General features: G+C 45.9%; 1 protein-coding gene across 1 annotated transcript in view; it reads left to right on the forward strand.

Moving 5' to 3' along the window:
• Window positions 1-5,113, forward strand: part of ARSB (arylsulfatase B) — a 167,307-nt gene extending 162,194 nt beyond the window's left edge. Inside the window, exons 7-8 of the mRNA XM_023618116.2 lie at window positions 1,314-1,436; window positions 2,231-5,113. Of these exons, the coding sequence (XP_023473884.1) occupies window positions 1,314-1,436; window positions 2,231-2,496 (389 nt within the window). The 3' untranslated portion in view covers window positions 2,497-5,113. The remainder of the gene's footprint in view (window positions 1-1,313; window positions 1,437-2,230) is intronic.
• Window positions 5,114-13,550: the final 8,437 nt, after the last annotated feature.

The following is a 13,550-nucleotide window of genomic DNA, read 5'->3' on the forward strand; positions in this document are numbered from 1 at the left end:
TGGAGAACACTTTTACAGACTGTCGCTCGCTATGGCTGTTGGTTATTGGGCAGGGAGTCTGGCAGCCTTTGGGAGTGCACGCAAGGTGGTTGCTGTGACCATACTTGAAAAATGTGGACTTAGACTAAATATCATACAGTTAGGCCGAAAGTTGAGGCTTTTAAACTGGCACAGGGAGGAGTGTGGTGGGGGACCTCCATTCCTTGCCCTCATGGATCCCCCAGGGTCTTCATCTAGAGCAGAACTCAGGTCTCTCTCGCTGCGCCTTATTCACTCCTCCCCATGAGCAGGCGAGGGAGGAAGGCATCCAAAAGACAGAAATGAGCATACTCAGACCCTTTCGTCTGTCTGATTTCGGAGCCAGCCTGTCCTCAGGATATGTGTAAGCCTCTGGTCTGCTCTCAGCTATGCGCTCTGAGGGAGCCCAGGGGGTGTCCAGCAAGGTCAGGGATCGGTGGCTTAGTCTTTCTAAGTCAAGGGTCGGTTATGAGCAAGGCCTCTGCCTTAGATCTGAAGCTATGCTCTCTCCAATCAACTTTATCAGTAACAGAAGCAATATTTTCAGCTCCATCTGTCTGGCCTCACCTCTCAACTGGTTCCAGACTCAAGAGGGGAAGAGGGGCAGGTTTTATTAATTGCTGCCATCAAAAACCTGATGATCAATTAATATAAGACCTCAAGGTGATAAATTAATGTAATCCATGATACCAACCCATAATTTGTATAGCAAATTCATTCTTACACCCATAATTATCCTGTCTGAATAGTTAAGTGAGCATTGTTCACTTACTTTTAGATTTCATAAGTATAGTTAAAAAAAATAAATATATGTACTATTTATCATGGCATGCTTGAACTCTCATAGCTAGAGATAGACTCCATTAAAACAGACATTTTATAATGTATTATATTATCTACATAGGTGTACATATACACAGAATATGTACTTATTTAATTAAATCATTTAACAGCAAAAACAAAACACACAAAAAACAACCCACTGTGCTGTGACACAACACTGATCTGTATGTGGCCAGCTGTACGTTGGCAGAACATAGTGATTTTTAAGGATAAATTAATGTTCCAATTTCTCTGGGATTTCCTGTATATTTGTGGTGGTTTATGGCTGACCTTTAGTGTAACTGTAGCTTACGATTAATATTTAATAGAAGATTCATTTCTGTGGCAGGATACACATTTACTCTCCAGCATTGAATAAAAGCTACTATTCTGCAAGAAGGATATAAGATATTAATTTATAACAACACATGCCAATAATAGTGATCTAATTCTTCCAAACCATTTCTTCCCAGGTCCTGGGAGAAGCATGGCTCCGGCAAAGCATGATTCTTTTCTTCCAGAATATTCGACCTTCAACACATCTATCCATGCTGCAATCAGACACAAGAACTGGAAACTCCTCACTGGCTACCCAGGTAGGCTGCCTAGCATTTCCTACAGAACAGCAAGGAGAACATAGCAAACACCAGCTACCTTTTGCAAAGCGTATCCCCAGGGCTGCGGATTGAGGCAGCTGAATGAGGAGGAGTCGTGTAATCTACTGGTCCTGACCGAACAAAAATTGAGAATTAATGGTAGGGAGGGGTGACCGGAAGCAATGCCACTCTAATGCTTCATGGAAACTAAGGATTTCAGATATGTGTGGCTATCAGCACGGCACGTCTAGCTAGTGAAGAGAATCTGTGAAAGCTACGTCCTCAACCAATGGTGCCACTGGGGGAGGAGTTGCTTCCTCTGAACACATTCTCTAAAAGTAACATCTTTTAAATACTTTTTAAGTATGTTGTATGACGGTTAAGACTACAATGCAGTTAATGTTTATAATGAGGACGTTCTTGGCATCTGCAGCAAGACAATTCTTTGTTGGTTGGGGCTGTCCCATGTGTTGCAAGACATTTTAGCATCCCTGGCCCATGACCACTGAATGCTAGTAGCACCCCCCAAGTCATTGTGACAGCTAAAAATCCTCACCCCCGCATACATGCATGCACATTCCTGGATGCCCCCAGTTGAAAGCAGTGAGACAAGTCTAGTTAAAGCTCTAGAAGTCGGAGTCTGAGACAGATCTAGACATGGCATCAAGGGCCGCATCTTTCTTATGTGTCTTTGCCCGCAACCCGGCTCAGCCTTGTCTCCCAGACTCCTTCCTCAAAGTCAGAACCTGCCTACAATGCTTCTCCCCCAGTAAACTGTTGTATCTCTTTGCCAGGGTGTGGTTACTGGTTCCCTCCACCATCTCAGTACAATGGTTCTGCAATTCCCCCATCAGACCCACCGACCAAGACCTTATGGCTCTTTGACATTGATCGGGACCCAGAAGAAAGACATGACGTGTCAAGAGAACATCCTCATGTCGTCCGGCAGCTCCTCTCCCGTCTGCAGTTCTACCACAAACACTCGGTGCCCGTGTACTTCCCGGCACAGGACCCCCGCTGTGACCCCAAGAGCACTGGGGCCTGGGGCCCTTGGATGTAGGATTTCAGGCAGCCTGCAGGAGGAGAAAACCTCTCTGTTGCAAGCTGGACATCAGGCCTTTCCTTGTGTGACTCTTGTCATATTTCTTCTCCCAACCTGGGTTCACCTGGCCCTTCTCTCGCTCCTAAACCACACGGGGTGTCTAATTTCAGCCCCTAGTGCATGTAAGAAGCTGATAAAATCTGGAACGCTCCTGCTCTTGGCTGGGGCATGTGTCTAGAGGACAGGGTGACTGGGTTCATCCCCTTTTTCCTGAGCTGTGGGACAGCTGGAACTTGACTTGAAATAGGAAGTTATTGAGTCCGGGAGGCTGGAGCAGCTGGCTCTTTTTGCCTCACAAGTCAGATGTTAGATTTCCCTCTGCCAATAGCCGGGTTTTATTGGAGTGACTCACTCACATTTTTTGTAACAATGAAGGGAGCAGACAATTGTTAATGGTTCTGTTGGCCACGGGTTCTCCCTGTCTGTGAGAGATCGTGTTCAGGCATTCCATGTGAATAACCCGCCTTGGTTCACCCCTCACTCACTCATTTCATCCTCACCTCGTCACTCATCCCATCACGGAGCATAAGGCCCATTTCATTGTTAAGGTCAGCATGGCAATATGCCTACTTCTTGGTTTTGGTTTTTAAAATAAAGAAATGTGATTTTATCCCCAAGTTTTTTCCCAGCCATTGCTCATTTTGGCTAGCCCTCCTGCTCCCCCCACCCCCGTGGCTCTTTTCCTTCCCTTCCTTTTGACTCAGGCGTCCTGTGCCTGGGAACGCTGCTTTGCTCTCCGCCATGAGCACCACTAATTTTTGGGACACTGCTGAGCCCTGCCTGCCCTTTGCCCCTAACGCTGAAGCTGGAGCCCTGCCCAGAGAAGGTGGAGGAGGGTGACTCTGTGAGCGTGCTCACGGTGGACATGAAGAGGCCTGGGTGGCGATGCGTGCATCTGTGTCGTCTGTTTGGGGAGGTGTTTTCTAGTTGCGTGGAGTTTGTTATCACGACCTTTGTCTCATAATGTACTGAGTTGCACTGCTGTTCCCTGGCAGTGGGGAGAAGCCCTGGGAAGGATGACCTTGTCCTGGGATCATGAAAGTGGCAGTTTGAAAAATAAAGTGGCCTGCATCTGGGATACTGGGCCCGGGTGAAGCAAAGGAGGCACATGCACATTTCTCTTATTCTCTCAGTTTTACTGCTTGTGTTGAGGTTCTGGGGTTGGGGAAAGAAGATGCACAGAAGGACCTGCCAGCCCTTTCTCAGTCCCACTAACGTCCTGCTAATGCAGATCAGTCCAAACTAGCTCCAAAGAGTGTCAAACTCAGAGAAATATGTGCAAAAACTTAACTTTTTTTGCACTAGCTCCACTTGTTCATTCACTGCTTATCACTAGTGCCTGGTACATAGAAGGCACTCAATATACTTTTCAAACATAAGTGAATGAATGGACAAATGGGTAAATAAGAAAGTCTCACACCATGAAAGGTGCTACTCCAATGAGCTGGATTCAGGGGTAATATAAATATCTTCCAACCACTGCTTTTCTGTCCTGAGCTGCCCTCCTGGGGTGGGAGCATGGTCTGTGTATCTGGGCAGTCATAGGATGTGCCATAGTAAAGTCATAACGTCCTCTTGGCGGGGGGAGAGGGGATATGCCTACCAAAGGTATTCTTTTGCCAATAATCCTCAATTGTATTCTTCATGGGACACTAAAAACTAAACCCACCAGATAATAGGATATAGGTTCTGGTAGAGCCATCCTGCAGTTCAAGAGCAGGATTTTCTGTTCACTACTAACTGGTATGAAGTTATGGTGATTGGTAGGAAGTGGTGCTAGAACTAATGACACCTGTTACTAACCTGTACCCTACTCCTGGGTTGGCAAACAGCTGGCCAAAATGCTGTTACCTCTCACTCCCAAGCTTGTGGCAGATATTATGGACTGAGCCCACATGCTCCTTCTGGATCCTTCTAATGCCAGGGCTGTAGGTAACCATTAACGCTGTAAGATTGGAGGCCATCAGTCCATGACGCCTATTTGTGCTTCCTGCTGTGCTCCCAGCAGCTGTCCCCAATTCCAGTCCCTTGATTGCTGCATTCACTGTGGATGTTCTGCACTCAATGGATTTAAAAGGAATTTTAGACTAACTTTTTGTAAAACTTTTGGGATTTTTATCCATCATAGAAGGTATCTCATTAGATTGTCTTATTCTGTACAAGAATATGAACAGATTCATATGTTGTTGTTAGGAGTTTTAATGTTCTCTCTTTCCAAATTTGATTACCTTTAAAGAAGGGTTTCGTTTACTCAATTGTTTTTCATTGTTACTATATAATTGTTCCACATTTGGGGGACAAAAAAATTTATCTTTTAAAAATGTGTCAGCCATGAGCATGGGGTTTCCATTTGGGTGGTGAAAAAGTTCTGGAACTAGATAGTGGTGATGGTTGCATAACATCATGAATGTGCTTAATGCCTCTGAATTGTACACTTTAAAATGGTTAAAATGATAAACTTTAAGTTTTTACCGCAATTTTTAAAATGTGTCAGCTCATTTTACGGTATGTGAATTATATCTCAATAAAGCTATTAAATGAATAAACATAGCAAAAGTTTCAGAGCTAAAAAAAATGTGCCAGTCATTGCCCCAAGAATACAAACTATAATATAGGATACTGGAGGGAGGTCCAGAGAGGGTAGCAGTGAATATAAAGTGATAATAAGAGAGTGTATTAGTTCTCTATTGCTACATAACAAATTGCCCCAAAATTCAGCATCTTAAAACAAACATTTGTTATTTCACCCATTATATGAGGCTCAGGACTCTAGGACTGGTTTAGTTGGGTGGTTCTGACTCTCATGAGGTTGTAGTCAAGCAGTGGGCCTGAGCTGAGTCATCTGAAGGCTTGCCTGGGGTTGGAGGACCCACATCCAAGATGATTCACTCATAAGGCTCTTGGCTAGTGGCCTCAGTTGCTTGCCCTGAGGGCCTCTCCATGAGCTGCTTGCATCCTCACAGGTGACAGTTACCTTCCAGCAGAGCAAGTAATCTAGAGAAAGAGAGCAAGAGGGAGCTACAGTGCCTTTTGTGACCTGGTCTCCAAAATCATACACTGTCACCTCCAACTTTTTTCACTTCCTTAAGGAGGAGTTATTAGGTCCGGCCCATACAAGGGGAGGAGAATTAGGCTCCACCTTTTGAAGGAAGTGTCAGATTTGTGGACGTGTTTGACACCACCACAGACAACAGAGGAGAAAGGGCAGATGTGGCCTCCTGGGGAATAGAATGTCCATTCAAGTCTACTTGCATTTATCAAATGCTGCTATTCGAAGAGAGAGATTAGAAAGCATCCAGCTTTACTATTTAGTGGTAGAATGACCATAGAAGAATCTTTTAACCCTCTCTGTGCCTCAGTTTTTTTCCTGTGAAGTGATGGGTTGAATTAGTTAAACTCTAAAGTCTCTTATATGCCTAGTGTCCAGAACAATGCCTGGTACATAGTCGATGTTCAATAAATGTTGGTTGATTGACTCTTAACTGACTGAACTCCAACGTAAGGATGTGAAATAATACCATGCTAAAAATAGCCTGAGACTGTGCTCAATCTTGAGAAAAATCATTTTTAACAGTATTATTAAATCTATTCAATGCTAATTGTTAAAGGCTTACTTGGTTTCAACCCCTTCCATTTTTAAAAAATGCAGTCTTTGTCCAAACATAAAATTACCTAAATCAAGAAAGTAAAAAGGAAGAATTACATCTTTTTTAAAAAGCGCATCGGAGAAATAGCCCAAGTGTCCAAGAACAAACAAATGGATAAACAAAATGTGGTATATCCACACGATGGAATGTTACTCAGCCGTCAAAGGGAAAGAGATTCTGACACATCCTGTAACGTGAGTGAACCTTGAGGACATTATGCTAAGTGAAAGAAGCTAGACATGAAAGGACAAATATTATGTAATTCCAGTTATATGAAATATCACAAATAGGCAGATTCTAGAGACAGAAAGTAGATTAGAGGCTGTGAGGGCTGAGGGGAGGTGAGAATGGGGAGTATACTCAACGGGTAGAGTTCCTTTCAGGGTGATGAGAAAGCTTCGGAAATAGATAGTGGTGATGGCTGCGTAACACTGTGAATGTGCTCAGTGCCACTATGTGGTACACTTACAGCTGGTTAAAATGGTAAATTTTATGTTCTATATATACAGTACATATGTATTTTACCACAATATAAATAAACAAACAAATGAGGGGCAAGTGCGTCTGAGACATTCTGAATTGGGAAGTGGGGAGAAACGTAGGAGCCAGCAGAGGACTAGCTAGGTGGGGTCTAGTCCCCCAACCTACTTCAACCAAAGGAGCTCATTTTATAGATTGGCCTTCCATGGAAGACAACTAACTGATGGTGACAGAAGCTGACCTAGTGCTTTCCTTGGGGGGAGAGGTACCGTCTGGGGAGGGGTAGGATGAAACCCTTGGGGGTTCAGAAAATGCTCTATATCTTGATCTGGGTGGTCTTTACATGGATGTATCCATGTGTAAAAATTCACAGAGAGGTACACTTAAGTTATGCACTTTACGGTTTGTATGTCACACCTAATTTAAAAAGTATGTTAAAACAAGAAAACACCTGTGCTTAGAGCAAAAAGCATTACATATTTATCTCTTATGTTCCCAAAACGTGCTTGGAAACACACAAGCAAACATTTGTAAATAAAACATTTTAAATGCTGCCAGGAAATTCACTGTTTGAAGAAACCTTTCATTGAATCCCTTTGTAAACACAAATTTAGGGTTTTTTTATTTACAAAAGCTGAATACATCGAGTTAGGTTTCTTACGCTAAGATTTTTTACCCCGGTTTTCCTGTAGGATTTACACCCAGGTATGGGTGCTGGGGGAGGGGTGTAGAGACCAGAAAGTGATACAAACAAAACCGAGGGGCTGGCCTCTGCCCCTCAGAGGCTTAGGTACCAAGTTCTTTCCAGCTTAACAGGTTTTCAGAATATTGCAGCCAATACTAAATATGTTGAAGTAGTAATGTTCCTTCCCAGTCGCCACTGCAACTTGAAAATCTATTTTTTGTCCAAGCAGAGAACAGTCATGGCTTGTGTCAATTGTTCATTTTCCGGCTGTAGAAAGACCAGCCTGCGCACCCTGGCCACCACTCCTCCCCTCCCAGAATAGGTAGATTTGACCTGCTGAGAGGTACCCGCCACATCTCTTTCACCTTTGCCCTGTTGCCATGGGAGCCACCCACCAGGTGGCACAAAACAGAGGAGGAAGGCGGAGACTCCCGCTGCCCTGGGCCTAGCCTCAGGGCTTTGTGACCTTTAGGAAGCTGGAGAGACAATTCTATTCTCAAACTAATTCACCCAAGTAACCAATGTTGAGCTTAAGCTATTCATTTGATAACTTGTACTACTTTTCTGACAATGGAGATAATAGATATCACTATAACAATTTTAGAAAATATAGAAAATACATAGAAAATTAAGCAATCCATAAGCCACCCACCCAGAGAGAGCCACCACTCACCTTCTTTTATACCCCTTTAAGAGTAATTAAGTGGCCCACTCCCCACATTGGTTTTCAAATCCTGCTGTGCCTGGCTGAGCCCTCATTGGAGACTCAAGGTGGTAGATAAATAAAATGTTACCTCTTTTGGAAATCTTCATTTTAATCCCATTAATGAAGTGTAGATGTTCCCAGGATTTTTGCCCCAAAGGGGCGTGATTTCACACACGCATTCTCTCACCATCTGCCCCACGGGCCTCAAGCGGGGACCTGGGCACAGAGGACCCAGCGTGTGATCAATCAAACCAGCAAGCAGGCGCCGGCCCTGCTTCACACCAGAGGCGGGCAGTGGGATAAACACACACACTGCTCCCTCCTCAGGTAAACACGAGTTTTATTTACATTAAATGAATCAAAGCTTGGCTTGCCCTTTGTGCCAGCATCTTGTAGCTGGGATCATTCAGGTGCACACTCTGATACGCATTGGGGCGAGGACAGGGGCAGCTGATGGCAGCAAGGCAGGAGGGCACATCGGATCAGACCTGCTCCCAGGAAGCTCACCCAGCACGGAACACAAACGGGAGGCCCAGCAGACAGGAGGAGGAGGTCCCGGGACAGAAGAGAGGTGAGGTCCAGGGGGCTCGGAGTCAGAGGAAATGCAGCTTAATGTCTTGTGTGGGGACCTGAAATTGGCCACCCCATGATATGTCTCTTTGGCATCAGGAGTATTTGAGGCTGATTGCTTTTGATAAACTGGGACAGGGAAGGAGGCTCTGAGGAATGGAACTTGCCCTTTGTTAGCAAACATTTACATTTGTAAGGTAAATCTCTATCTGTAAAAGTTGCCTCCCTCTCTGTACCAAGAAGAAGAAAGGAGACGACCTTCTCTCTAGAAACTCTTAATCAATGCCAAAGGCAAGGACTTAAATCTGCATTTTATTGTGCTTGTCTGGCAACCTCCTGTAACTGACTTCCCTCCCCCTCCCAACGTTGGCCTTTCTTTAAGGATTAAGCACCTTTCCTTAGGCTAGGAACTGATTGCTGTGCTCACCTGTGACCACCCAGCTAGACACAGCAGACTTGCCTCCTGCTACGCCCTCCGAGATAGCAGACCCACTACCTGCTGTGTCCATCAAGTGCTGTGCCAACAGGGCAATCTTGTGACTACTGTGGGAGGGACATTTCAATCATATGTGAAATATCCTGTTTGGGGGTATATAACCACTCTGTGCACCCCACTTCTTCGGTGCCCTTTCTTCCTTCCGGAAGAAAGGCCCCAGGCCATGGTTCCTCATAAAGCTTTGTTTAATTTTCTCCTGCTATTCTGTCTCATGTGAATTTAATTCCTTCTCTGGCCAGACAAACCTACTTTGGATAGAGGAAATGTCTTCCTTCCCTACGCTGGCAAGGAAATTCATTTCACCTTAATGTTTGCCTCCTGTCTTTTTACACCCCTGAGAGCAGTGAGTCCTTTCTGTGTGAACTGTTTTTAAATTCGACTAGAGGATCCTCTGAATCTGTTAGGGAAGCAGCTGGGTTGGCATGAAATGTTACTTGTTGTGGCTTCACAAGAGGGCGGCTGGCTTTTCTTGGTTCTAAAGTCAGAGCTTGAATGAAAGTGTTGGGTTTAACACATACAGGTGGTGGAAATACGAGGTCCCCACATCCGGGACTCCGGGACGAGGAGGAATGCCCTTCCCAATGGGACCTGCATGTGTTCTGTCCCTGAGGTCCACAGATACTCCTTCCCACCAAAAAAGCAGCTCGAGCGCCCCAGGCAGCCAGGGCCAGGAGGGGCCACGGCAGCACCTTGTGGCCCCACCAGACCTCTATGGCTCATAGAGGCCCTTTCACTACTGGAGTCTTAACACGGTCCTTTTCATTGAATTTACACTCTTTACTAGAATAAGTAATTTAAAGAGATGCCTTTTTATCACCATGGTAAAGGGAAAACTAATGTCACTGGTAATCATAAACATACAGATAATCAATACAAATTGCTTTTAAATTTGAGCTAGAGACTGTTTCTGGCCTGGAAGGAAAGAAAGAGTATTGACGAGTGAATAACTTTTTCACTAAATGATTCAACGTCACCAATGCCAGGGCTATGACTTGGCAACACGTAAACTCCCTGAGGCCAGGCCTGCCCGTCTTTGGGGTGTGCCCAGGCCCCACAGCGGTTCTGGGAGGGACTCCATGCTGGCTGGTGATTTCACTCCTGTCCCCTCCATCTGCCGTTTCCTCGAAGAGTCACAGCTGCGCTTTTCCTCTAACAGTTTGCTTTGCTCGTGTGCCTGGAGACCCCAAGGAAGGGGAGCATTCGAAATGCGTTAAATGTATAAACACAAGAAGAAACCAACACACACATCCTCTGCAGTACAGCAGAGAAATCACAGAGGGCCCAACCAAAGGCAGAAGCCAGGAAAGTCAATAAACAAGTTAGTGGAGAAGGCGACATACAGAGATGAAATGTTTGGAAGAAATAAAATGAAAGGAGGAGAAAAGAAACAATAGGGAAGTTTCTTGGGTTAAGAAGTTCCCTGAGCCTTATTTTCCAGGAACGTAATCTCTGGTCCCCCAGATCATAAAGCTGCCCTCTCAGGCTCAGTGTCACTAAGGCCTCGAAATTGCTCCTGCTCGGCCTCAGCAGCCAGCTCACACCTGCTAGGTGCCCACCTGGCCCCCTCTGGCCCACATTCACCACACCCTCTTTGGATGCTGTAAGTTAGCCCATCAGATATGCCATATTTTGCCAATCATAGGGGCAAGGCAAGGAATTAACCTTTATTGAAGACATGCTATATGCCAGACACCATTTGCCTTTTACAATGGCTACCAAACTCCTCCCAATAATATCTAATCGTTAGGTGAATGGTTTTAGCATTTTAGAGATTATCTCGCATAAAGTCACACAGCCAGTAGAGTTGGAGTTGGAGCCCAGATTGCTCTTAAAAAGCCCCACTCTCTGCTGTGCTCCCCCGCAACCTCCAGTCTTCAGCTTCCTTCCCTTCCCTTTGTCCTGTGCCTTTAAGCACAGAGGATCATTTGTAGGAAGTCCTGTTCTTACATCTGAGGACTCAGGGAGCCTCTGGAGAGTGATGTTCAAAGCGCGAGTTAAGAACATCGCCTGGCAGAGGGCCTGGGGTGGGTGGGGTGCAGGGAGCCAGGGAGGAGACCAGGGCAAGGGTTTAGCCGAGAAGTATGACAACTAGCAAGGAATGAAAGTAGGAGGATCAAAAGCTAATTGGAGGCTTAGAAAACAAACCAAAAAGAAACATTCGAAAGGAGTTGGAATTACTCAGCCTGGAAAGGAAGTTTATGAAAGTTTTTCATATATTTCACAGGAAAATTGCCTTCCCACAGAGAGGTCACAGAGACCCGTGACCGTCATCCCAGGGACAAACCCGACAGCACAATGCTGAAAGCAGGAGGGCAGGGAGACTGACAGGTGGGATCTTAGAGCTCACTGCAGCTTCTGCCCACGGACTGGCTCCAAAATGGCCTTTCACGTCCTATCTTGCTCTGTCACCAATTGGCATCAGCCAGTCTTTAACCTTCAGTTACAATCAGTTACCCTCTTGCTGAACTGGAGGAGAGGGAGCCGGTTCCTCCTCGCAACCTCGACTACTCTCTTATACAAGGTCAATCCGACCTCAGTCCCCCTCTGAGATAAAGAATATCAGACACTTCGGACACACAGATATTTCCTTTTTTTTTCTGCTTTTTCCCCCCAAATGCCCCCAGTACATAGTTGTATATTTTAGTTGTGGGTCCTTCCAATTGTGGCATGTGGGATGCCACCTCAACATGGCCTGACGAGCGGTGCCATGTCCGCGCCCAGGATCCGAACCAGCGAAACCCGGGGCCGCTGAAGCGGAGCGCGCGAACTTAACCACTCGGCCTTGGGACCGGCCCCCTACACAGGGATTTCTTAAATTTCTGTTTGTAGTGATCGATCTTTGGGGATTGGGATGAAAGAAGGTAATGCAGAGGCTAGCCTGTGTATGTGGACTTTCTTATAAGGAGTATTGCTTTGTGAGGGTCACTCCTTGAAAAGGAATAATTAATGACTATGCTTAGGTTCAGATAGTATGTTTTGGTTTAAAATGTTATATAAATTACAGCGCTCTGTGTTGGTCGACAGGACCTGGTTAGAGAAAAGCTTTGATTTCTATGTTAGCTAAATGTTGTTGCCTTAAGTAAAAAGTTAAGTGGCTGAGCCATAGTAATTACACCCACAACTCCTCTAACTGGTTGAGAAGGAAAAACATCCATGAGGGGTAATTTCCTGCTTTTCACGCAACAGTCTAGGGGTATCTGGTGCCGCAGGAGGGCTGAGCTGCTGTGGGGCTGGCTTTTAGATGAAGTCATCGCAGTGATTATCCCTAGTTACCAAGCAGAGTCATGCCAAGGTCGAGCTAATCCATCCCCAGACGGGGAGAAATAGCCGGTCTCTCGGGGCAGGGATGGCAGAAAGAAGTGAGCAGGTGGGGCCACTAGCCTCTCCCCTCTTACCACCAGGTTTTATGCATAACGCCATCAGTGAACAGAACTTGACCTCACTCTTACCAGAACTTATTATCATACAGTTTAAAAATTCTCGCTGGTTGACAGGCTTTGAAATGTTCCATTATTTGCATTTCTTTCAGCGCCAGGAGAGTGGACATTTCCATAGTTACTGGCCCCTATGGCTCTTTTTTGAGTGGCCTGATCAGCCCTCCCCAGTCTCACCGGCCGTCTAGAGGGAGTGGGAGGGAATGGAACGGAGCCGCAGCTGAGAGGGTGGTGCCAGGAGAAGCCAGGCTTTGTTTGGCCCTGAACCATCCTCTCAGCTGGGGCTGCTCGTCCTCAGAGTCCAGGTGGTGCATTTGGAGTGGTCAACGGCCTCTGCTTTATATCCAGTCTTTGGAACCATGTCAGGAAGCAGAAAAGTAAAGAGGTGGGGAGGGAATGGGCACAATGCTTTTCCTTTCTTATGGACAGAGCCAAATTGACACTTGTGAGGCCTCTGGGAAGGCTAATAATTCGGTGCTCCTTCAAAGTGATGTTCTTTTAATATTGGGATATTAATGTTGCAATAGGAGCACTCAGGGCAGGGGGAAAGCTGGAGAGGGAAGGCCTCTGGCAGCTGCCCAGTCACTGCCCCAAGATCCCAAACTCAGCAAGTCTGGTCCCAACCGGCACACCCCACTTGGCAAACAAAAGCCTTTCAGGTAGCTGACTCACCTTTCTTAGACGCAGGTCAACAACCATTTGTTTCTTACCAAGTATACCCCTGGGGGATCTCACCCCCAGGGCCGCATCCCACCCAACCCCACCTGCGTGAGAGGAGTTCTGACAACAACAACTGTCTCTCCCTGGTGACAGGGCTTTCCCACTCTGAGGCCCTCAGATAGTGGCTGGCCCATCCTGAGTCTGGATTTACTCTGATGTGGGCTGGGCCCTTTTCCTCTGAGCAAGCCTCAGTGGAGGGGCTCCTTGCCCTCCTTATAAACAACTTACTATGACCGTAAACTTGCATCCAACTTTTAGCCTTTCCTTTTCCAGT

Source organism: Equus caballus, chromosome 14, assembly GCF_041296265.1.
Source record: "Equus caballus isolate H_3958 breed thoroughbred chromosome 14, TB-T2T, whole genome shotgun sequence".
Taxonomy (NCBI): domain Eukaryota; kingdom Metazoa; phylum Chordata; class Mammalia; order Perissodactyla; family Equidae; genus Equus; species Equus caballus.